Source organism: Aotus nancymaae, unplaced genomic scaffold, assembly GCF_030222135.1.
Source record: "Aotus nancymaae isolate 86718 unplaced genomic scaffold, 86718_ANA_hifiasm-v0.15.2.pri h1tg000015l_1, whole genome shotgun sequence".
Taxonomy (NCBI): Eukaryota; Metazoa; Chordata; class Mammalia; order Primates; family Aotidae; genus Aotus; species Aotus nancymaae.
The window spans coordinates 11726798-11749929 of record NW_026988427.1 but is presented as its reverse complement, the minus strand read 5'-3'; the positions used below and the strand labels follow the sequence as shown (position 1 = coordinate 11749929).

General features: G+C 53.4%; 2 protein-coding genes across 2 annotated transcripts in view; one reads left to right on the top strand and one right to left on the bottom strand.

The window, feature by feature from the left end:
• Positions 1-5080, bottom strand: part of PRKAR1B (protein kinase cAMP-dependent type I regulatory subunit beta) — a 160043-nt gene extending 154963 nt beyond the window's left edge. Inside the window, exon 1 of the mRNA XM_021676288.2 lies at positions 5065-5080. The gene's annotated coding sequence lies outside the window, so the exon portion shown is untranslated. The remainder of the gene's footprint in view (positions 1-5064) is intronic.
• DNAAF5 (dynein axonemal assembly factor 5) overlaps positions 4197-23132 on the top strand; it is a 52640-nt gene continuing 33704 nt past the window's right edge. Inside the window, exons 1-5 of the mRNA XM_064376539.1 lie at positions 4197-5398; positions 7186-7259; positions 7367-7551; positions 15770-15894; positions 16361-16479. Of these exons, the coding sequence (XP_064232609.1) occupies positions 4197-5398; positions 7186-7259; positions 7367-7551; positions 15770-15894; positions 16361-16479 (1705 nt within the window). The remainder of the gene's footprint in view (positions 5399-7185; positions 7260-7366; positions 7552-15769; positions 15895-16360; positions 16480-23132) is intronic.

Genomic DNA, 23132 nt, shown 5'->3' with positions numbered 1-23132 from the left:
CTACTTTAATCTATTTTAGCAGGCAGTTGCTCTGTTCACGTTCAGGGTATAGATTTCCGCCTATTTTTGTGGCCTGTCATTTCAACAGTTTTGTCTTCAGAGCCCTGGCACTGCCCTCCTGGTCTGCTTTCCTCTTCTGGCTCTCCTGGGGCTGTTGCTCATTTCCCATTGGTGCCACCTGCAGGGGTGAAAGGTACCTCCCTGGGCTGCCTGGCATCACTGGGCCACCTTTTGCTGCAGCACGAGGAAGAACATGCTCATTCTGGGTCTCTTTGTTCTACGAGGAGGAAGGCCACACTTCACACTCCTCTGACACTACCAGTGTGGTGCAGACTCCACTGGAAACCCAGGTCCTAGGCACAGGTTACTGGGCCAGCAGCTTTAAAATCATCCCTGAGAGCAGATTGTGGCATGGAGGTGGTAGCTACCCCCTAGAAACTGTTCCTGAGAGTAGATTGTGGCATGGAGGTGGTAGCTACCCTCAAGAAACTGTCCCTGAGAGCAGATTGTGGCATGGAGGTGGTAGCTACCCTCTAGAAACCATCCCTGAGAGCAGATTGTGGTGTGGAGGTGGCAGCTACCCTCTAGAAACTGTCCCTGAGAGCAGATTGTGACGTGGAGGTGGTAGCTAACCTCTAGAAACTGTCCCTGAGAGCAGATTGTGGCATGAAGGTGGTAGCTACCCTCTGGAAACCATCCCGGAAAGCAGATTGTGGGGTGGAGGAGGTGGTAGTGGTAGTTACGTTCTAGAATCTGTCCCCAAGGGTAGATTATGGTGTGGAGGTGGCAGCTACCCTCTAGAAACTGTCCCTGAGAGCAGATTGTGGCATGGAGGTGGTAGCTACCCTCTAGAAAATGTCCCTGAGAGCAGATTGTGGCGTGGAGGTGGCAGCTACCCGCTAGAAACTGTCCCTGAGAGCAGATTGTGGCGTGGAGGAGGTAGCCTCCCTCTAGAAACTGTCCCTGAGAGCAGATTGTGGCATGGAGGAGGTAGCTACCCTCCAGATCTCTGTGGGGCATGCCCTTCCCAGGGCTTGGCCAGAGAGAGGAGGCTTTCGCTGGAAAATTTTTGTCTGCGACTGTTGGTGGTTATGGGCTGCAGGCTTCCCTGGGGACTAGTGCAGGAACATATGAGACAAAGAAAACCTGGGGCACCCACCACACTGCTGTTCCTCCAGTCCGGAGGTCTCTAGCCAGTCTGTCTTACCGACAACTCTCAAGGTCCTTTCCTCGTTGCCTGTTGAATTATGTGCAGGGTATTTTGCTGTATTTCAACAGGAGGAACAAGGAAAAGTGAAGTCCCACCATCGTAATTCAAGCACTTATAATTTCTTCTCTTCACCACTCCCACAGCCCTCCAATGGTTCCCAACCAATCTGTTCCACAGAAGCCAAAGGGGTCCTTGAAAAATACAGGCCTGATCTTGCCAATGCTCCCACCTTGAAATCCTCAGTCCCCTATGTTTTAGGACAAAGGCCCCCATGGCCTGGCTCCATCCACCTGCTCACTCCCTGCCTACTCCCATGAGAGCGTCAGCCTCCCTCTGTGTTTGCTACCTGGGGCTGCCATAACAAAGCACCCCAGGCTGGGTAGCTGAATGAGAGAAACTGATTTCTCAACATCAAGGTGTCAGCAGGGCTGGCTCCCCGAGGCCTCTCTTCATGGTCATACTTCATTCTCCCTGTATGCGTATCTATCTCCAAAATGTCCCTTTACGAGGACAGCAGTCATATTGGATTAGCACCCAACCTAATGACTTCATCTTACCTTGATCACATCTACAAAGACCTTATCTCCAAATAGGGTCATATCCTGAGGTATGGACTGTGTCCCCACCCAAATCTCATCTTGAACTGTAGCTCCCACAATTCCCACATGCTGTGGAAAGGACAAAATGGGAGGTAACTGAATAATGGGGGTGGCTCTTTCCTGTGCTGTTCTCATGATAGTGAGTAAGTCTCACAAGCTCTGATCATTTTGTAAGGGGGAGCTTCCCTGCACGAGCTCTCATCCTCTCTGCTGGCCGCCATCCATGTGAAACGTGACTTGCTCCTGCTTGCCTTCCACCACGATTGTGAGGCCTTCCCAGCCATGTGGCACTGAGAGTCCACATGGACCTTTTCCCGTATAAATTACCCAGTCTTGGGTATGTCTTTATTAGCAGCGTGAGAACAGACTAATACGATGTTTACTTCCTCTTCATATCTTACCTCTGCTATCATCTATTCAGGGAAGCCTCACAAGTCTAGTTCAACATCCCTCAACATTCATTCTCTCAGGACCACCGCAGTTGAACACAACGGAGAGATATTAATTTCTCTCTCCATTAAGGGCTATCTCATCCTGCAAGACCCTAAGATCTGGGAGAGCAGGAACTGCGGCCTGCTTCTACATCATCGTCATCATGTCCCATGTGTTGCAGATAGTGCCTGGTCAAACAAATGCCTATTGGAGGAAACAATGAATGAAGGTTACTGAATGCTACAGAATGACATTTAAGAAACACCGATGAACGCCACCATTTCACAACACAAACATCAACAACAAAAAAGAAGGTCAAGGCCGGGCACAGTGGCTCACACCTGTAATCCGAGCACTTTGGGAGGCCAAGGCAGGCAGATCACCTGAGGTCAGGAGTTCAAGACCAGCCTGACCAACATAGAGAAACCCCGTCTCTAATAAAAATACAAAATTAGCCGGGCATGGTGGCGCATGCCTGTAATCCCAGCTACTTGGGAGGCTGAGGCAGGAGAATCACTTGAACTTGGGAGGCGGAGGTTGCAGTGAGCTGAGATCACGCCATTGCACTCCAGCCTGGACAACAAGAGCGAAACTCCATCTCAAAAAAAAAAAGGGTCAAACTTGAAGTTTAGTCCTACAATTACACACATTCTGCTTTTAGAAAACTCAGTGCATCGTCACAGATGAGAGGTGCCTGGCTAACCAGACTTGGGGACTCCTGGTTTGCAGTGAGCGCTGTCAAATTTGTGTTCCAGGCTGGGCTCACACAAACTCCGCCACCATGCCATTCAGGCGCCTCTTATTCAAGGTCACTACTGTGAAACAGTCTTGCTTCTAATTTCCAAGCTGCCTTGTTATTTCTTGGGAGGACGCCAAGCTACCTTTAGGAGGAACTTAGTTTATAGTTTAACTTTGAGACAAAGATGATAACAGCCCTTTCCTGAAGCCCAACCTCCTTCTTGCCTGGGGACCAGAATGCCTTTGTAAGACTAACACATGGGCCACAAGATTCCCAACCTCCCCAATTGCTCCTTAGAGTAACATCAATACTGCTAAATCTAAGATCGGTGCTCTAGGTAACTTTCAGACTCTGCATTCTGATGCACCAGCTGCCACCACCCACACCAGTAATCTGTCTCAACCAGTTCTGTGATCACACCCAGGAACAAAAGCCAGTAAGAGAACCAACTTTGACTCTCTGTGGTTTCATCTCCAACCCGACCAATCAGCACTACACCCTCTCCCTGGCCCCCTACCTGCCTAATTATCCTTAAATGATCCACCTCAGAATTTTCAGAAGCTGCTTTGAGTAATAAAAATCCAGTGTCGTATTCAGACAGTTTCTGAATGCATTAAACTCTTTCTCTATGGCAATGCCCCTGTCTTGACAAATTGGCTCTACCTCGGCAGCAAGGCAAACCTACTGGGCTACTACACCTGGGATCAAATCACTGGCTGCACGTGAAGCGCAGTCCAGGCACCTTGTCTTGCACCACGGGTGGGATCCAGTCCGCAAAACCAGCGCCATTCCCTCCTGGAACGGCCCTTCCCAACGCCAGAGGGGCTCTAGGCGGCTCAGGGAGGGACTCCCCGGCTACCCTGGACCCAGGCGGGACACCCAACCTCTCCAGGCCGCAGGGCGGGCTTCCCTAGGGACAGGCCCAGGCCTGGAGCCCGGCGCCGTCATCTCGGGCGGGCTGCACCCTTCCCAGACCGTTTCCATCCGTGTAATGCGGGCAAGGCAAGGCCCAGCAGAGCGGCGGGCGGGGCCTCTGGCGACAGAGCATGGCAGCGGTGGAGCGCTGCTGGACAAGGGCCCAAGGCCATGTGCGCACCAGCGGGGAGGAAGAAACCCGGCGTCCCGCCCCCCGCGCAGGCCGGAAGTGCTGCCGTAATCCGCGCCGCGCGCCGCAAAAGCGCCGCCGTTCCCCTTAGTGACGGGCGACGCGGGCAAAATGGCGGCGCCGGGGGTGGCGGAGGCGATAGCGGCCCCACAGCCGGCCGAGGGGGCTGAGACCGCGGACGCGGCGGAGCTGAGCCGAGCCCTGAGCCGCCTGCTGCCGGGGCTGGAGGCCGACAGCAAGCCGGGCCGGCGGCGCGCCCTGGAGGCCCTGCGGCGCGCGCTGGAGGAGCCGGGCCCCGCCGCCGACCCCGCCGCCTTCCAGGGCCCCTGGGCGCGCCTGCTGCTGCCGCGCCTGCTGCGCTGCCTGAGCGACCCCGCCGAAGGCTGCCGCGCGCTGGCAGTGCACCTGCTGGGTCTGGGCCTGCGCCGCGCCGCGCGGCCCCACGACGCCCTGCCGCGCCTGCTGCCTGCGCTCGCCACGCGCCTGGCCGGCCCGGAGCCCGCGCGCCGCCCGCCAGAAGCCTGCGAGGAGCTGCGCCTGGCGCTAGTGCAGCTGCTGAGCCTGGCTGTGGACCTGGGCGGCGCCGCCCTCGCGCCCCACCTGGACGACGCCCTTCGCGTGCTGCGCTGCTCCCTGCTCGACCCCTTCGCCGCTGTGCGCCGCGAGAGTTGCAGCTGCGCTGCCGCCCTGGCGCAGGCCACGCCTGGTGAGCGCCCCGGGCCCCGCTCGCGTCCCCCACCTCACACCCTCACCCCCACCTCCACTTCCGCGGCCCCTCTCACAACCGCTAGGGCTCGGCCCCGCCCCTTCCACTCCCGCGCCTCCCCAACATCCCTGTCCCCCCATGTCCCGCGCCCCCCACCCTTCTGCTCCAAACCCCCCCGTCCGGTCCCTCCTCTCACCACCCCTCAGTCCCCTGCCTCACGTCCACCTACCAACTCGCCCTTCACCCGCTCCCTTGCCCTCTACCCCCGCATACCTGTTCCCTGCACTGCCACCTGCTTCTTCCCTCCCCACCCCTCCCCGCCGCCGCCCGGAACCCTGTTCCCTCCTGGCCCCCTCTCTTCTGACCTCCGTGTCCCCCTGCTCCCCGCCTCCACCCTCCATGCCCCAAGCCCCGCCCCCCACCTGTCTGCTCCCTGTGCCCTCTCCACCTGCCGGTCCTATACCCCCTGCTTCCTCGCACCCCGCCCTCCCTCAATCCTCACCTCCCACCCTTCTGCCTGCCTGAGCCCCCCACCCAGACCCACCAGCCAGCCCTCCTGTCCAAATCCCTGGAAACCACCGCAGAAATTCTTGTTAAGCGGGTTGAGGTGGGGGTGCGCCCTGATCGCTGTCCCCTTTCCTTCCCCCTGGGGGGCTTGCAGGATTTGCGCCTGGTTAAGGGGACTCGCTGAAGGGGGCTGCAGGGCAGGCTTCCCGAGGGGCAGACCAAGGCCTGGAGACTCCACCGTTTCTGTCCTACTCCACTGCCTTCCCTCTCTGGCTTGGACCACTGTCCTAAGTGGAAAGAGGCCCCGTCTCCACTCCGCTTGATAATATTCCGTGTCATTTTTAGAGCTCTGATCTGATTCGGATGTTCCCTTTCCTGAACTCACCATTCCTGCAGGGTCTTGCCCATTCCCTCCCCTGGCTGGGATGTGGAATGATAGCAGGTGCCTGCTTCCTGCTGGCGGGAAGGCTTTCTGGAGGAGGGAACACTGAGACTGTAAATCCTTGGGCGGCAGCGGGCAGGAAAGCAGTGAGGGACTTGGCCAGCGCAGGCCGCCCCAGTGATGTCCCAGTGATAGTTTGACTGTAGCGGGAAGTGCAGGGGTTGTCGACGGGAGTGGCAGACCCGGGTTCAGCTTCTTAAAAGATCACTGCAGCTGCATGGAGAATAGGTTCCAGAAGTGGCAGGAAAGAGGGTGAGGAGGCCATGGTTAATCCGAAGTTGAAGGGATGGCTTGGGCTAGGGAGGACTTCTGCTGATGGAAGAAAGTGGCTGAGTGTGAAACTGACATGACTTCCTGAGGAACTAGGTGAGGAGGCGGGGCTTTGGGATGGACAGGAAGAGTTGGACTTGGGGAAATGCCGAGATTTCCATGTTAGTTAACTTTGGGTTTAACATGGTCCAGAACTCCTCTGGAGCTGTGGGAAGAGCCGTGGGCTGGACATGGCCATTGAGAATTCCCGGCATTTCATGTATTTCTCTTTAACCCTCGATCACTTCCTTACCGGGCCTGTGCATCAGCCCAATAGGCTGCTTCTGCTTCCTTCAGGGAGCTCCTCCCGGCCTTGCCATGTTCCCTCACTGGATCGTAGGTTCCATAGGGCAGCACCGTGCCCACCTGTGCCCCAGCCCCGAGCTCAACCTGCCGGGGTATGTGCTCACTGGTTGCTGTGGGGTGAGGGACTGTGCCTTCTGCCTGAAGCATCCCGTCATCTCCAGCAACTGTGGTCCTCCTCTTCCCTGAGAGGGGGTGCCTCACCTCTGGCCCTGGTCACACTGAGCAGTGGCAGAGAGGTTGAAGAGCTCATCCAAAGTCTCATTAGAATAGCCATTTCCCAGACAGGCCCCCGGTAATGCAGAGCTGAGGCAAGAGGTGGCCTGGATCCCAGAGACCCTCTGGTTCTGACTTGATTTTTTTGAGACAGAGTTTCACTCTGTCTCCCAGGATGGAGTGCAGTGGCGCGATCTCGGCTCCCTGCAACCTCCGCCTCCTGGGTTCAAGCGATTCTCCTGCCTAAGCCTCCCAAGTAGCTGGGATTACAGGGTCCCGCCACCTCTGGTTCTGACTTTTTTCAGGGACTTAACAAATAGGAAGTGCCGTGGCCTTGCCTGGAGTGGTGCTGGCCCAGCTTCCCAGAGGAGCCTGGGGTCTGGTCTCAGGTGCGGCTGGGAGTGGGGCCTCGCCCACGTCCTCTGGGCTCAACTTCTTTCCTCCGGCCGCTGTCCTCCTCAGACCTCCACCATGGCTTCAGCAGGTCCAGGCTCTCCTGTCTTCAGCCACAGTGGGATTGCGCCCCCACCTTTCCTTGCTGGTCCCCCTAAGTCTCTGGGTTGCACAGGTGTCACCAGGTTGGGACCCTTGTCTCAGCCTCTTCTTGTGCTGGGCAGTGCAGAGCTCTGCTTGGCAGCCTGGGTTGTGTGCTGTTCCCACAGCAAGGACCTGGAGTGGGAGAGGAAGGGAGGTGAGGAGCTCACAGGGCAGGCTGCTGTCCTCTGGAAGCCCACAGAGCTGGGCCTGGGCAAGGTGTGTGGGAGCAGCTCCGGTAACTGGGGCCTCCCTGTCCCGCAGACCACTTCCACATGCAGTCGGAGTCTCTGATCGGGCCCCTGATGCAGACCATCTCCCACCAGCACTGGAAGGTCCGTGTGGCCGCCATCGAAGCCACGGGCACGGTGATCCAGTTTGGCAACGGGAAGTCCGTGGACGACGTGCTTTCCCATTTTGCTCAACGGCTGTTTGACGACGTCCCGCAGGTAACGGGTGTTTTTCTTGGACAGTCTGTTCCTCGCTCTACCGCAGGCGGGCTGACGTGCTATTTTTAACTGATTCACTTGTTCTTTTTTCAGAATGCTGCATGCACCAAATGTCCTTTCATTGTTCCTAGTCACAGAATATTCCTATTCACATCTTCGAAAAACTAGGAGAGAGCTGAACTGGTTTAATGTTTGTTGTTATTAATGCCAAGGGATGTGAGAAAGGATGGCTGGCGTCCTTACTGTCTGTTAGACACGGTGTGCACTTCAGCGGTTGCAGAGGCTTCCTGAGTGTGCCCATCCATCAAGGTGCACTTTCGTGAAAGCCACTGCGGTTGGTGGACCTGGCCTGGGAGAAGAAGAGTGGAGTCGGGCTGCCTCGGTTCTGCACTGCCGGGGGCCTGGATCCCAGTTGGTTTGCTGGGGATAACTAAGCTGTTGGGCTTTGGAACCCACCGAGAGGCAGGCAGGAGGCGTCCTACAGGTGGGGCTGAGTATTGGCTTTACTGCTGGCAGAATCACCTGTTGGGCAAGTCTTAGATCTGAGGCCCCAGTGACTTGCTGAAATGCCACACACTGTGGCACAGGGGCAGGTCCGCTTTGGGTTAGTGAAGCTGAGTGGCCTCTGATTGCTGTGTGTCTGAGTTTGTCAGCGTAGTCAGACGTGTGGTCTTTTACGTCTGGCTCCTTCACTGGTGCATGTTCCTTCTTCCGGGTTCAGCCTTGCAGAAGGTAGGTTTCCTGATGGGAAATGGCATGAAGGTGATGAGTTGAAGAGTCTCTCGGGGTATTCTGGGGCCAGGATGGAAGCCGTGACTCGCTCCCTCGTCTGTGCTGCCGCGTGCTGCTGGGGTCCACGCGTAGGACCGGCTCCAGGAGCGACACAGCACCTGCTCAGGACACCCCTGCTCTGCCTCCATGCCCAGGCTTCATTCTCTGGCTCTCTCCCTCGGGGCAGCGTGGCTGCCTTGAGGCTGCGCACAGAGACACGGGGGACCCTTTCCCACCAGGAGCCTTTGTTCACCCCCTTGGTCTCGTCAGGCCAGCAGAAGTTGAGTCACCATGTACCCTTGCTGGCCCCTCCTGGAGCTGGCGTGGGGTCAGCACCAGGCAGCACAGAGGGCCCCTGAGCAAATCAGGCTCTGCCCAGCAGGGAGGAAGCGGGCAGAGTGTGGGGTTGGTATCCATACTGCCTGGCACTTACAGCAGGCGCTTCTGGCACTGACCAAATGCCTGGGCTGCGGAGCACAGTTCAGGGAGCCAGGGCAAGAACAGAGCCCAGCAGGAAGTGCCGGCAACCGGCTGCTTTCTCCGCCACCTTCCTTAAGCCTGAGGCAGAGCATGGCCCACAGGAAAAGTGGTGTCTGTCATGGACCGAGTCTTAGTCCTCAAAACAGTGCGATGACTCTGTGTGGAGAGCTCTGTGTGAATACTGAAGCTCAGTAGCTCATAGCTATTGGTGTAACCCTCCCGTAACTGTCTAAAATACTGTAACTGTATCCATAGCCGTCTATAAATACTGGAACTCTGTGGAGCACTCGCTGCAAATACTATAACTCCGTAGCTAACAGTGTAACTCGGTGTTAACTGCACTGTAACTCTAAAACCATAACTGCGTGTCGATGGTTGTCTATAAATGCTATGACTCTGTTGGAAGCTATGCGTAAACAGCCTACTCTGTATCAGTAGCTGTCTGTTAGAAAGCTGACATCACACTGTTGATCTAAAGCAAGCTTGTCCTACCCACGGCCCGTGGGCCACACGCGGCCCAGGATGGCTTTGAATGCTGCCCAACACCAATTCATAAACTTTTTAAAATGGTATGAGATTTTTTGTGTGTGATTTTTTTTTTTTCTTTTACTCATCAGCTATCATTAGAGTTAGTGTTATTTTGTGTGTGGTCCAAGACAGTTCTTCTTCCAGTGTGGCCCATTTCCTCCCAGTGGGGTTTGCATTCTGTTAGACCCTGTACTGCCCTTCACGTGAGTTTCATGTGGAGTCGCGGTGCTGCCCTGTTACCCTGATCAGCCCTGTGACCCTGGAGCCCACTTTGGGCTCCTTGCAGACACCTCAGCCCCCTCAACAACCCAGAGATTGGTGCCCCCGGACCCCATGCCCTCTGCACAGAAGGCCCTGACTGTCTTCTGACTTGTAGGAAATTTTCCAGCAGCCTGCTAGACTCGGCTTAGATCACTAAACTTCACTGGGAGGGCCCAGAAATAACTTTATCTCCTCCTTAAAGGCTCAGAGGGCTCAGAGCTCGCTCAGGTAGCACAGCCAGGCAGTCGAGCCGCCCTGGAGCCTTAGGCCCCAGGATGGTGTCTGAGGTTGCGGAAAGGGGGTGTCCCAGCGCGGCAGGGGCTGATGCGTCTCCTCACGCCCACGTGACTGCAGCCCCTACCTGATGTCACTGACCGCATCCAGAACCCCCATGAGGCAGGCGGGACGGACGTGTGGCCGTGCAGTTGTGAGGGAGGCCCTGAACGAACGGCCCTGTGCCGCTCTCAGGTGGGTGGCTCCTGGCCTTCGCCCTGCAGGGGTGCCCCGATTGTTGCCAGGCCTGCAGTCAGCAGCTGCTCGGCTCTGCTGAAGTTTTCCTGCTCAGCGTGTGCCACTGGTGAGACCACCAGGTCTGTTCTTGTCAAGAGGGACCTTCCAGGAACAACAAACGTTACAGGAGAGGCTGGGGCTGCATGGACGGCTTTTCAGAGATGAGTATTTGTCAAGTTCCTACCAAGTTCCTGTTTGCCATTTGTTTGCGTTCTTTTGAGAAATGTCCGTTCAGATCTGCCCATTTTTTAATTGGATTATTAGATGTTTTTCCTACTGACTTTGCGCTCCTTTGGATCTGGTTGTTAGTCCCTTGTCACATGGGCGTTGGGGCAGATGTGTTCTGCCGTCCTGCGGTCGTCTCCTCACTATGTTGGTGGTTTTCTTTGCTATGCAGAAGCTTTTAAACTTGATGTTATCCCATTTGCCCATCCCTGCGTTGGTCGCCTGTGCTTTGGGGATTTTACTCAAGAAACCTTCGTCCAGATGACATCCTAGAGAGTTTCCCCAGTGTGTTCTTGTGGTGGTTTCATAGTTTGAGTTCTTAGATTTAGGTCTTTATTCCATTTTGATTTGATCTTTGTATAAGGTGAGAGACGGGTCCAGTTTCACTCTTCTGCATACGGATATCCAGTTTTCCCGGCATCATTTATTGAAGAGACTGTCCTTTCCTCAGTGTATGTCCTTAGCACCTTTGTGAAAAACGAGTTCGCTGTCGATGTATGGATTTAGTTTCCGGGTTCTCTGTTCTGTTTCGCTGGTCCGTGTGTCTGTTTTTGTGCCCGTGCTGTGCTGATGTGCTTGCTGTAGCTCCGTACTATAAATTGAAGTCAGGTAATGCGATTCCTCCAGCTTTTTGTTTTTGTCTTGTTCTGTTTTTTGCTCAGGATGCCTTTGGCTATTCAGGGTCTTTTGAGGTTCCGTATACGTTTTAGGATTAGTCTTTCTATTTCTGTGAAGAATGTCATTGGTATTTTGATAGGGATTGCATTGAATCTGTAGATGCTTTGGGTGTATGGACATTTCAACAATACTGATTCTTCTAGTCCATGGACGTGGAGTATACCATTGTGTGTGTGTGTCGTCTCCAGTTTTCTCACATCAGTGTTTCCTCGTGTTCATTGTAGAGGACTTCCACTTCTTTGGTGAATTCCTAGGCATCTTTGTTTGTAGCTATTGTGAATGGAATCCCTTTCCTGACTTCTTTTTCAGATTGTTCACTGTTGGCATATAGAAATGCTACTGATTGTTGTTTGGTGACTTTGTATCCTGCAACTTTACTGACTTGGTTTATCTGTTCTAATAGTATTTTTGTGGAGTCTTTAGGTTTTTCCAAATGTAAGATTATATCATCTACAAACAACGATAATTTGACTTCTTGCTTTTCCGTAAGGTGTTGAAGTCTACAGCTATTACTGTGTTGGAGTCTGTCTCTCTCTTTAGTTCTAATTACATTTGGTTTACATATCTGGATATTCCAATATTGGGCGCATATATATTTAAAGTTGTTATATCCTCTTGCTGAATTGACCCCTTTATCATTATATAATGACCTTTGTCTCTTTAAATGGTTTTCATCTTCAGAATCTGTCTTGTCTAAGCATAGTTACTCCTGCTCTTTTCTGGTTTCCATTTGCATTGGAATATCTTTTTGCATCCCTTCATGTGCAGTCTGTCTGTGCCTCTTGGTGACGTGTTTCTTGTAGGCAGCAGATAGCTGGGTCCTGTTTTTGACCCATTCAGCCACTCTGTCTTCTGAATGGAGGGTTTAGTCTACTGACATTCAGTATTACTGATAAGTAAGGATGCACTCCTGCTGTTTGGTTTTGTGGTCTGCTCTTCCTTCCTTCTTGACTTCTTCTCTTCCTTTTTATGAAGATGATTTTCTCTTGTGGTTTGTTTTAATTTCCTTTGGGTGTGTGTTTGTTATCTGTTGTAGGGTTTTTGATTTGAAGTTACCATGAGGCTTGCAAATAACATAACCCATTATTTTAAACTGATGACAGCTGAACACTGATTGCAAAAATAAAGAAAAAAATGAATAAAAACTCTATACTTTAATTTCATCCCCTCTGCATTTTAACTTTGTGTTGTTTTTGTTGATATCTTATACTTTGTTTTGAAAAGTTGTTGTAGTTATTTTTATCTTTATTTAGTTATTTTTATTGTTTTATTTTTGAGACAGTCTCACACTGTCACCTGTGCTGGAGTGCAGTGGTGCGATCTTGGCTCACTGCAATCTCCGCCTCCTAGGTTCAAGCGATTCTCCTGCCTCAGCCTCCCGAGTAACTGAGATTACAGGCATCCACCACCACACCCAGGTAATTTTTGTACTTTTAGTAGAGACAGGTTTTCACCATGTTGGCCAGGCTGGTCTCGAACTCCTGAGCTCAGGTGATCTGCCCGCCTCGCCCTCCCAAAGTGCTGGGATTACAGGCGTGAACCGCCGCTCCTGGCCAGTTACTTGTTTTTCATAGGCTCATCTTTTAGTCTTTCTACTCAAATGTGAGTAGTTTACACATAACAGTTGCAGTGTTACAACATTCTGTGTGTTTCTGTGCGCTTACTGTTACCAGTAAGTTTTATTCCTTTAGATGCTTTCTTATTGCTCCTCAGCATCCTTATTTTTCAGATTGAAGGACTCCCTTTAACATTTCTTGTAGGGCAGGTCTGATGTTGGTGAAATTCCTCAGCTTTTGTTTGTCTGGGAAAGTCTGTCTCCTTCACGTTTGAAGGATTTTTCACTGGATATACTATTCTAGGGTAAAAGTTTACTTTCCTTGAGCACTTTAAAGATGCCGAGCTACTGTCCCCTAGCCGGTGAGGTCTCCACAGACGTCATTGCCAGGCATGCTGGAGTCGCACCACGTGTGATGTGTTGTTTTTTCTCTTGCTGCTCTTAGGATCCTTTCTTCATCCTTGATCTTTGGGCATTAGATTTTTACATGTCATGAGGTAGTTTTATTTGGGTTTAATCTGCTTTTATTTGGGTTAAGCCTTCTTGTACTTGAGTACTGGCATCTTTTTCTAGGTTTGAAAAATTCTTTGATGTTATCCCTTGAATAAATGTTCTACCCCGATCTCTCTCTCTGCCTGCTCTCAGATGCCAAGAACTCTTAGATTTGCCCGTTTGAGGCTGTTTTTGAGATCCTGTAGGTGTGCTTCATTCTTTCTGTTCTTTTTTCTTTTGTTTTCTCTGTATTTTCAAATAACCTGTCTTCAAGCTGCTCACTAATTCTTTCTTCTGCTTCATCAGTTCTGCTAAGAGGCTCCATTGCATTCTTCAGTATGCCAATTGCATTTTTCAACTCCAGAATTTCTGCTTGATTCTTTTTAATTATTTCAATATTTGTTCATTGATCTGAGATTCTGAATTCCTTCTCTGTGTTATCTTAGATTGTGCTGGGCTTCCTCAAACAGCTATTTTGATTTTTCTGTCTGAAAGGTCACATATCCCTGTCACTCCGGGATTGGTCACCAGTGCCTTATGCAGTTCACTTGGTGGGGTCATGTTTTCCTGGATGCTCTGGATGCTGGTGGCTGATGGTCGATGTTGTTAGACATTTACTGTAGCCTGCAGTCTGGGCTTGTTTGTATCCATCCTTCTTGAGAAGTCTTCTAATCCATTTATTTTGCTTTTTTAAAAAAAATTTGAAAAATGTCCTGCTTTGTTAAGCTGTTACATGGCAGTTCGGTATTTAGTGATGTTTTTGAACTAAAAAGGGATAATTTGTCTCATGCTAATTGGAATTTGCAGGTTTCTTATGATACTAACTAGAGATTAATAGAAAAGGGGGCCATTCCTGAGACTGAGGGGCAGCCCCAAAACCTGGCCCTGCAGCTGTCCTTGCTCATGAGGTGAGATGTTTGAAGCTCCTTTCTACAAAAGAGGCCTATCTGTAGGTTCCAATGGACAGGTGGCCGTCCTGAGCAGGGCCCTGCAGAGCCTGGCACCCGTGCACGATTTGCAGGAGGTCAGGGAGGAGAAGCAGCGAGGCCAATCCCAGCGAGTTCAGGCTGCTCCCCGGCTGCCGGCCTGGGGCACTGTGCTCGGGCCTTGCCATGTGGCCCTGGACGCCTGCCCGTCTCCCAAAGGGAGCCCCATCCCTGTACACGTTTGGGCGCAGGGCTGGCTGCAGTCTGGCTTATCTCAGTCACACCCTTTGCCCAACAGGCTTTCCAGCATCTTAGCACATGGCACTGGCTGAGCTTTGAGCTTGCCACTCACCTAGATTAGCTTTGTGGCAGGCGTGGCCGTGAGTGGTGCCTGTCACCTGCATTCAGCCCTGGGGCATCTCTGCTCGAGACCTGCCGGGCACTGTGCTTGAAGACAACACTGACAGCTTATTCTGTGGGGATCTCTACCCGGGCGGTGGAGTGGCCATGGTGCTGATCTGGGTTTCTCTTGGTTGTTATCTGAGTCCTTGTATCTTTGGTTGCCAGTAAGACCTTGTGTCAGTGAATAACCCTCACAAATGCACCACACGTTCCTGTGTCCCCTCGTCCGCTTTCCTGCTGTTTGCACGCCCAGAGTCACCTGTGCACACCACACAGGGAGCGGGAATCAGGTGTGGTGGGCCTCTCCTTACATGAACTTCTCCACTCCTCACGGGACCTCAGTGACAAGCCCTGTCAGTCATTCTTTCTCATTTTCCAGGTGGGAATGAACCCTGGAGAGGTCAGGCCAGGGCCCAGGGCCCAGGCCAGCAGGGGCAAGGCCTCGGTGCGATCTGCTTGGCTCTGTGCCTTGTTGGGCGCGGGCAGAGCAGCCTCTCCTCTGAGTCCCAGCCAGTGAGCATGCCATGGGCACAGCTGCTGCTCAGCTTCCCTGTACCTACGAGCAGCTGTAAGTGCTGTTGCTAATGGTGCGTGGCTGGGCAGAGACACTTCACCCACAGTGTCAGGAGGAATGAGGCTCCTGCATCCCACAGTGCGGCCAGGGGCTGATGACACCACAGAGTTGGCCCCCGTTGTCATGGGGGACGGCTCTGCAGCTCGTCCATGCCCCAGAGCTCCCAGGAACAATCTGCGGCTGTCCAGCTTTTTCCTGGCCTGTCCCACTTCCCTTCTTTGAGGAGTGTTGGCGCTGGTCCCCGTCTCAGGCGCTGCCCTTCAGAAGCTTAGCTGGGGCACCTGGTGTATGTTAAGCTGGTTTCCTCCGCTTGTGTAGGCAAGGTAGGCAGAGGCGCAGGTGCCCCCTCTTCAGGCATCTGGGGACCCTGCTGGTTTCCTCCAGAGGCCCTGGGCTCTGGGACCAGAAGTCTTCGAGGCATGGCCACTGTGCACCACACTTGCTGTAGCCATGACCCACTAAGCGCCCAGGGTGAGCCAGGGCCCAGCCTGGCCAGGAGGTTTTCATGCAGAAGACTTTGAACATGCGGCACAGTTCGTGCAGCAGCTAGGGTAGCTGCTCTTGCCAGTCGGACCAGGCCAGGGCATGAGGGACGTGCGCGAGCCTTCAGGACAGCAGCATTCCTCTCCAGCCCAGCCAGTGGGGGCCGGCAGAGCTGCCTAAGGAGCAGGGGCCAGGCTTGTGGCTCCCAGGGCCCCGGCCATGCGCCTCTGCCTCGGGCGGCGCCCGCATGGCAGCACTCAGAGCTGCACCGTGGCACCAACCGCGGCATCCCCTCTGCCTACACGCATCCTCACCCCTTCTTCTCGTGCACAGGTCCGGCGGGCGGTGGCTTCTGTGGTGGGCGGCTGGCTGCTGCATCTGCGTGACCGCTACTCCTTCTTCCACAAGCTCATCCCTCTGCTGCTCAGCACCCTTGATGACGAGATGCCCGAGGTCAGGTACGTGGGCAGGCATCCAGCAGGCAGCCACGAGCTCTGTCGTCTGGTTTATCAGGGACTGGTTTTCCTAAACAGTAGTGCCCAACAGTGGTTGTTTCTCTTCGCTCGGAATCTGTCACAGAAACTAGCTCATGTCCCCTCGTCCCTGTGCTCTGAGATGGTATGCCATACAGTAGGCCTCTGGCTTTATAAATATCACTTCCTGTCGTTTTAACATTTGACTGAGCACATGAACAGAGATCAGATGGCCCCCTTTTGTACTGTCAATGAAGTGCTCACAAGATGAACAGAATTTCTGGTCCACCCTTTCGGGGGTCGGGGAGCTTCCCGCTCTCACACAGTGAGGTCTGTGGGCGACCCGCATCCTGGCCCAGCCCTGGGGCCTCCTGGACGTCCTTGGGAACTTGCAGGGCCCTCCCCCGTGTGCCCTGCCCTGAGCTGCTGTCATCTGTCTGTTGTGCCTTAGGCAGCTGGCTGCTAGCCTCTGGGAGGACGTCGGCCTGCAGTGGCAGAGGGAGAATGAGGAGGACCTGAAGGACAAGCTGGACTTTGCCCCTCCCCGCCCACCCCATTACCCTCAGCATGGTGAGTAGCCACGGCAGAGGCAAGCACCGGGAGACGAGTCCTTGTTGGGTGGGAAAGGGGCTTCTGAGCCTGAAGGAAGCTTCAGCTCTTGACATTCTGAGCCCAGGCAGATTTGTGGGTAAGGGACAGGCATTCTGAGCCCAGGCGGCCACGTCAGGAAGGTGCAGTCGTCACCCCACATTGGGCTGGGACTCCTGTATCCCAGGTACCTGGGACCTCCTTGCATCCTGGGCAGAGCACATCTCTCCTCAGCATCTAGGAGAACCCATGCATCTTGCAGTGACCTCTCCCCTCCTCTAGGCCAGCTTTATTTTTAAAAGGCCATGGGCTTCCTAAAGCGTCCAGCGCACAGCTAGACAGTGTCCACCCCGCTCCCTTGGCTGTGCACGTGAGGGTGCATTGAACTCTGGGTTCCTGGGCAGCTCTGCTGGTGGTCAGGGGATGTTGGAAACAGTGGGATGAGGGGCTCATCATTTCACCAAGACAGAGCTGGGCACGAGGGCCACAGATGAGGTGAGGTCTTTGTGGTTCCATGTGATTTCCGCTCTGGGAACAGGGTCCCCTGCTGTGTGGCTTCCCACCCTTCCCATGTTTACTCCCTGGCCACATTGCAGGCACCCATGTGCACCCATGCCTCTGTCTGTGCAGAGTCCAGCAGGTCTGTCTGGAGGTGCCCAGGCCCAGCACACTTGCTCTGCCATGCTGCTAGCCCACCTTAGCCTTCATCTGTTTTAGAAACCACTCTCCTCTTGGCAGGGGGGCGGGGCGGGGGCGAGGGGGCTGATTATCTTCTACTTGGATGCAGTCAAGTGCTTTCAACACTTAGTCTATCTGCAGGGTATCTTCTCAAAAGTGAATGGTAGATACGCCCTAACAAGGACAAAAAGTAGGTGAAACGAAGCCCAAATCAGATGCACAGCCCAAATCAGATGATCCCCCAAATCAATCAGATGCATAGCCCAAATCAATCAGAGGCCCAGCCCAAATCAGATGCCCAGCCCAGATCAATCAGATGCATAGCCCAAATCAATCAGATGCCCAGCCCAAATCAATCAGATGCCCAGCCCAAATCAGATGATCCCCCAAATCAATCAGAGGCCCAGCCTAAATCAGATGCCCAGCCCAGATCAATCAGATGCCCAGCCCAAATCAATCAGATGCCCAGCCCAAATCAATCAGATGCCCAGCCCAAATCAGATGCCCAGCCCAGATCAGTCAGATGCCCAGCCCAAATCAATCAGATGCCCAGCCCAAATCAATCAGATGCCCAGCCCAAATCAGATGCCCAGCCCAAGTCAATCAGATGCCCAGCCCAAATCAGATGCCCAGCCCAAGTCAATTAGATGCCCAGCCCAAATCAGATGCCCTGAGAGATTTGCAGCATCGACTTCCCATGTCACCTCCCTGGCCTAGTCCAGGCACTGAAGTAGCCCCGGGGTCAGGTCACTGTGCTGGAGGTAAATGTTTTATGCTGTGAAATACACACTAAAGCAGCTTGTTGGCCAGGCACGGTGGCTCACGCCTGTATCCCATCTACTGGGGAGACCAGGGTGGGAGGATCACCCTGAGCCTGGGAGTCGGAGACCAATCTGGCCAACACAGCAAGACTCCGACTCCACAAATATTTTAACAAAAACAAAACAAATTAGCTGGCTGGTGATGGTGCACACCTGTATCCCAGCTGCTCAGGAGGCTGAGGTGGGAGGATCACTTGAGTCCAGGAGGTTGAGACTGTAGTGAGTTATGGTCACGCCCTTGCACTCCAGCCTGGGTAACAGAGGCCCCGTTTTAAAACAAAAAACAGTTTCTTGTGTTTGGTATTGTTATTCAGTGTCATGTTAAATCTGCGCCCACAGAGCCGTGGCTCCCTCCCAAGTCTGTGAATCACAGGGCTGCCATTCCTTCCAGTCGGCATTCTCAACCGCACGGCCTTGCCCCACACTGCACAGTTGCTGTAACGGGAAAGCACATGTGTTGGGAAAAGGCACAGAAGTTAGTTGCAAGCAAGGTTTATTCTGATGGAGTGAAGCCAGTTTGAGAATGCTTGATCTTTTTTTTTTCAGAAATGAAGTTTCACTCTTCTTGTTGCCCAGGCTGGAGTGCAATGGCTCAATCTCAGCTCACTGCAACCTCCACCTCCCAGGTTCAAGCGATTATTCTGCCTCAGCCTCCCAAGTAGCTGGGATTAGAGGCATGTGCCCCCACACCTGGCTGATTGAGTATTTTTAGTAGAGATGGAATTTCACCATGTTGGCCAGGCTAATCTTGAACTCCTGACCTCGGGTGATCCACCCACCTCGGTCTCCCAAAATGCTAGGATTACAGGTGTGAGCCACCACACCCGGCTCCCTCGATCTGTTTTAAAACGTAGGACTTAGATACGAGGCCACTTACGAACTCACTGTTGAACTCACACTCTGTCTCCACACCAGCAGTGGGAGTGGGGTCCCACAGGCGCTGTGGGTCTCTGTCAGTGTCTCTCCCTCCAGCCGCTTTTGCCTTGGTCAGACCTAGAAGCTAAGCTGTGGGTTGTGTTTGCTCCTGAAGATTTCAGCTGGGCTCTGCTCACTGATGAGGAAATGCTGCTTCTTAGAGAGGGTCCAGCCTGTCTGCCTAATTGATGCTAGACAGAGCCCAAGCTGCATGGCAAATCCTTCTCCACATGCTCACTGAGAAGCCAGTGCAAGACCCTTCAGGTGTCAGTGGGGCAAGAAGGGCCGTCCCCAAGACGTAGGAGGGTCCAATCCTTCCCCCTGTCCACCAGAAACGGAGGCACATGGGGGTGGGGACTGTTTCTGGAAGGTACAATCCTTGGAATGCAATAAAGGAGGAGGAGAGAGTGAGGCGCACACATGCACACAAACACATACACATACACACATGCACACATGTGCATACAACACTCACATACTCCCGGCCCAGCCCCCTCTTCCCCTCCACCCTTCCCCAGCCAACTGGCTGTAGGTTCCCAGAAGGGGCTTCTTCCCTGTGGTGGAAACACGGGCTCTTTTGATGCTGCCTGATTTAGAAATGGTTCAAGGACTTGGGGATGTTCCTGACTGATAATTGTAAAAAGACAGTTAGTTACACATGCCGAGGTGTGGAGAATGTTAGGCACAGAATTTTTGTTTCAAGTAGAGCAGAGTAAATTTAGAATTGAATTACAATCAAAGTCAGTGGCATAAGCACTACATTTTGTTAGATTTTTGGCATTTCCCCTAAATTACTTTTCTTCAGTCTGTAGATTTGAATTTTAAATAGGATTCCTCAGATTTTTTTCTACAATATTTTTAATGTCAGATCAGGAGATTATTTGAGTCTCTTTCTCAAAAGTTTGCACTGACCTTGTCTCACCAAGCACACGCCCTCCTTACCATCCTGCCACCCACTCACCCACCTTGCCCAGGGTCCAAGCACACGCCCTCCTTACTATCCTGTTGCCCCCTGCCCACCTTGCCCAGGGTCCATGACGTCCCTTCCCCCAGAGACCACATCCCATTCAGCCTTCTGGGATGCAGCTCTGTGATTTTTGAGCAGCACCGCCTCTGTCTTCCTGACGTGGGTATCTCTGCCACCCGGAACTGCCCTTGGGCCCTGACACTGCTGCCGTGGGCTGTGTCCCGTGCATCCCTTCCAGGGTGTCACGTGCATGAAGCTGTGGGAGCGCGGCTGCTGGTGTCTGCTCCTTCCTGTCTGCGTGGCGCGTTGGAGGCATCCATGTCACCTGTGTCCACTCCTTCCTGTCTGCGTGGTGCATTGGAGGCATCCATGTCGCTCCTTCCTGTCTGCGTGGCGCGTTGGAGGCATCCATGTCTGCTCCTTCCTGTCTGCGTGGCGCGTTGGAGGCATCCGTGTCACCTGTGTCTGCTCCTTCCTGTCTGCGTGGTGCATTGGAGGCATCCATGTCGCTCCTTCCTGTCTGCGTGGTGCATTGGAGGCATCCATGTCGCTCCTTCCTGTCTGCGTGGTGCATTGGAGGCATCCGTGTCGCTCCTTCCTGTCTGCGTGGTGCATTGGAGGCATCCGTGTCTGCTCCTTCCTGTCTGCGTGGTGCGTTGGAGGCATCCGTGTCTGCTCCTTCCTGTCTGCGTGGCGCGTTGGAGGCATCCATGTCTGCTCCTTCCTGTCTGCGTGGCGCGTTGGAGGCATCCGTGTCACCCGTGTCTGCTCCTTCCTGTCTGCGTGGCGCGTTGGAGGCATCCGTGTCACCTGTGTCTGCAGCACTTTCCCTCTTGGCATGAGTCACATTCCCTCCTGTGGACGGACCATCCGGTCAGCAGGAGCACATTCAGGTCCTTTCTAGTCTTCAGCAATCACAGATAAAGCTGATGTGAACACCCGCAACCTGGTTTCTGTGCGAGTGTTTTTTATTGGATAAACACTCAGGTGTGGGTCTTTGTTGGAAACTCACCCCGCTGTTTTCCTCACCCTCCATGCCAGGTTCATCCCCATCCGCACTGGATGAGATTTCCAGGGGCCACGCGTGCAGTCAGGCAGGCATGTGGGGTGGGGTTTGCTGTTTTTACTGTGTCTGGTTGGTGTGCCCCAGTGGCTCGCAGGGTTTAGTTTTTGATTCCCTAATGACATAGGGTGCTGGGGCTGTTTCCCGTGCTGCATTGCACGCCTGCTCACCCATGCGGCATCTGTGGTGGCCGTTCACATCTGCCATGCATTAGATCAAGTTCTCTGTTTCTGAGTGCCGGGTTTGAGGACCCCTGCTGTGCCCTGGATGCAGGTCCCTCATCAGACTGTTTCAGGCTCCACAGCGGGGCCTCAGCTCCGGCTCTTGCTCCCCTCTTCAGAGCTCTGGCAGCTGCCCCCTGCCCTACCCCGCCTGCTCTGCTTCCTCCTGCCCGTCACACCAGTGGACCCAGATCATGTGCCCACCTCACTGCTCGCTCCAGGGGCCAGTCCGTCTGCTGCCATCCCTAGCACCCCAAGGTGGTGAGCCAGGCTCAGTGGCTCTGTGAGCACCTGGTGAGCCGATGAGTGGCTACGTGGCCTGTCTTACCTGCAAGAACAGACAGTTTGACCATGTGGTTGGGTCGCAAAGAGTGTAAACAGGCAAAGTTTGGTCATGTTTTTAGATTGCTGCCAACACAGGCAGTGTTCAAAAGTTATGACCTGTCAATAAGGAATTCACATGGCCTGGATCTGAAGTTTCATTGGAGCCCAGTTTTCCCATTTCCTAAGAAAAGAGATGAGCATGATGTAGAAATATAATTCATACCATGTAATTTGCGTTAGCATTGCAAACACTGCGTAAGTTTCCAGTTAACAGCACTGAAATAAACCTCTGCCTTCAAAACCAAGCTTCGTGCCGGGAGGATTGGGAGGGCATCACTTACCGTCCTGAAGTTGGTTACTTACCCGAAGAGAGTGCCCTTCTCAGGCGGAAGCACAAGTTCACATGTATCTGACGATCACACTGCCAGCCGCCAGCAGCAGATGGCTCGGTGACAGCAACTCCAGAGTTCTTCCTGCTTTGAGATCACCCCTCGGAAGACTGTCTTCCTTGGCGATGCCTCGAGTATAAAGGAAGGCGCCTCTTGGTGCTGGTGAGTGGCCGGCCAGAGCTTTTCACACAAGAGGACAGAGTTGGAGAGTTTGCTCTTCTTAAAGCCTGGCTTCGAGACGAGCAGGATTCCCGGTGGATGAACTCTATAGCGTGATGGCCTTCCCCTCCACCCTCCATCCTCCTGTTCTGCGTCAGAGCTTGTACCCTTTTTGCTTTGCTTGTATGTGTCATGTGTGTTTAGAAAGATGGAAGCTTGAATGGAAATTGTCAGAAATGCTACGTTGTGCAAATGGACTGGAAAACCTGGTTAGCATCGTTTGAAGCCAGCGCGGTCCCACATGTGGCGCATAGACCCATTCTGAGTTAGCCTGGGGTGTTACAGAAGAAGGAACTTTTCTTTCTTTCTTTCTTTCTTTCTTTTTTTTTTTTTTGAGACAGAGTCTTACTCTGTCACCCAGGCTGGAGTGCAGTGGCGTGAACTCAGCTCACTGCAACCTCCACCTCCCAGGTTCAAGCGATTCCCCTGCCTCAGCCTCCTGCGTAGCTGGGATTACAGGCATGAGCTGCCACACCCAGATAATTTTTTGTATTTTTAGTAGAGACAGTGTTTCACCATATTGGCCAGGCTGGTCTCCAACTCCTGACCTCAGGTGATCTGTCCCCCTCAGCCTCCAAAACTGCTGAGATTACAGGCATGAGCCACCGTGCCTGGCCTATGTCTGCTATAATATTAAGTACAGAAAAACAGGCTTCAGAGCCATATAAGCCCCTGTGCTGCGTAACAGCATGTGAGTCCATGACACACTGCATGGGAAGGGTGTTCCCCTCAGATGATATCACTGTGTTTTCCCTGTACCTTTTCCGTGTTTAGAAACATAAACGGTCACCGTGGTGCTGCAGTTTCTGCGTGTTCACTGCAGTCACCTGCTGCACCGGTTTGTCGCTCAGGAGCCTCGCGTAGGCTACATCGCACAGCCCAGGCGTGGAGGAGGCTGCACCATCTGGGTTTGTGTACGTCACTGTAGGATATTCACATGGCGACGAAATCACCTAGCAGCGTGTTTCTCAGAATGCATTCCCACTGTTCAGCAGCGCATGACTGCACCCAGAACTGTGGTCCCCCACCTTGTTGGCA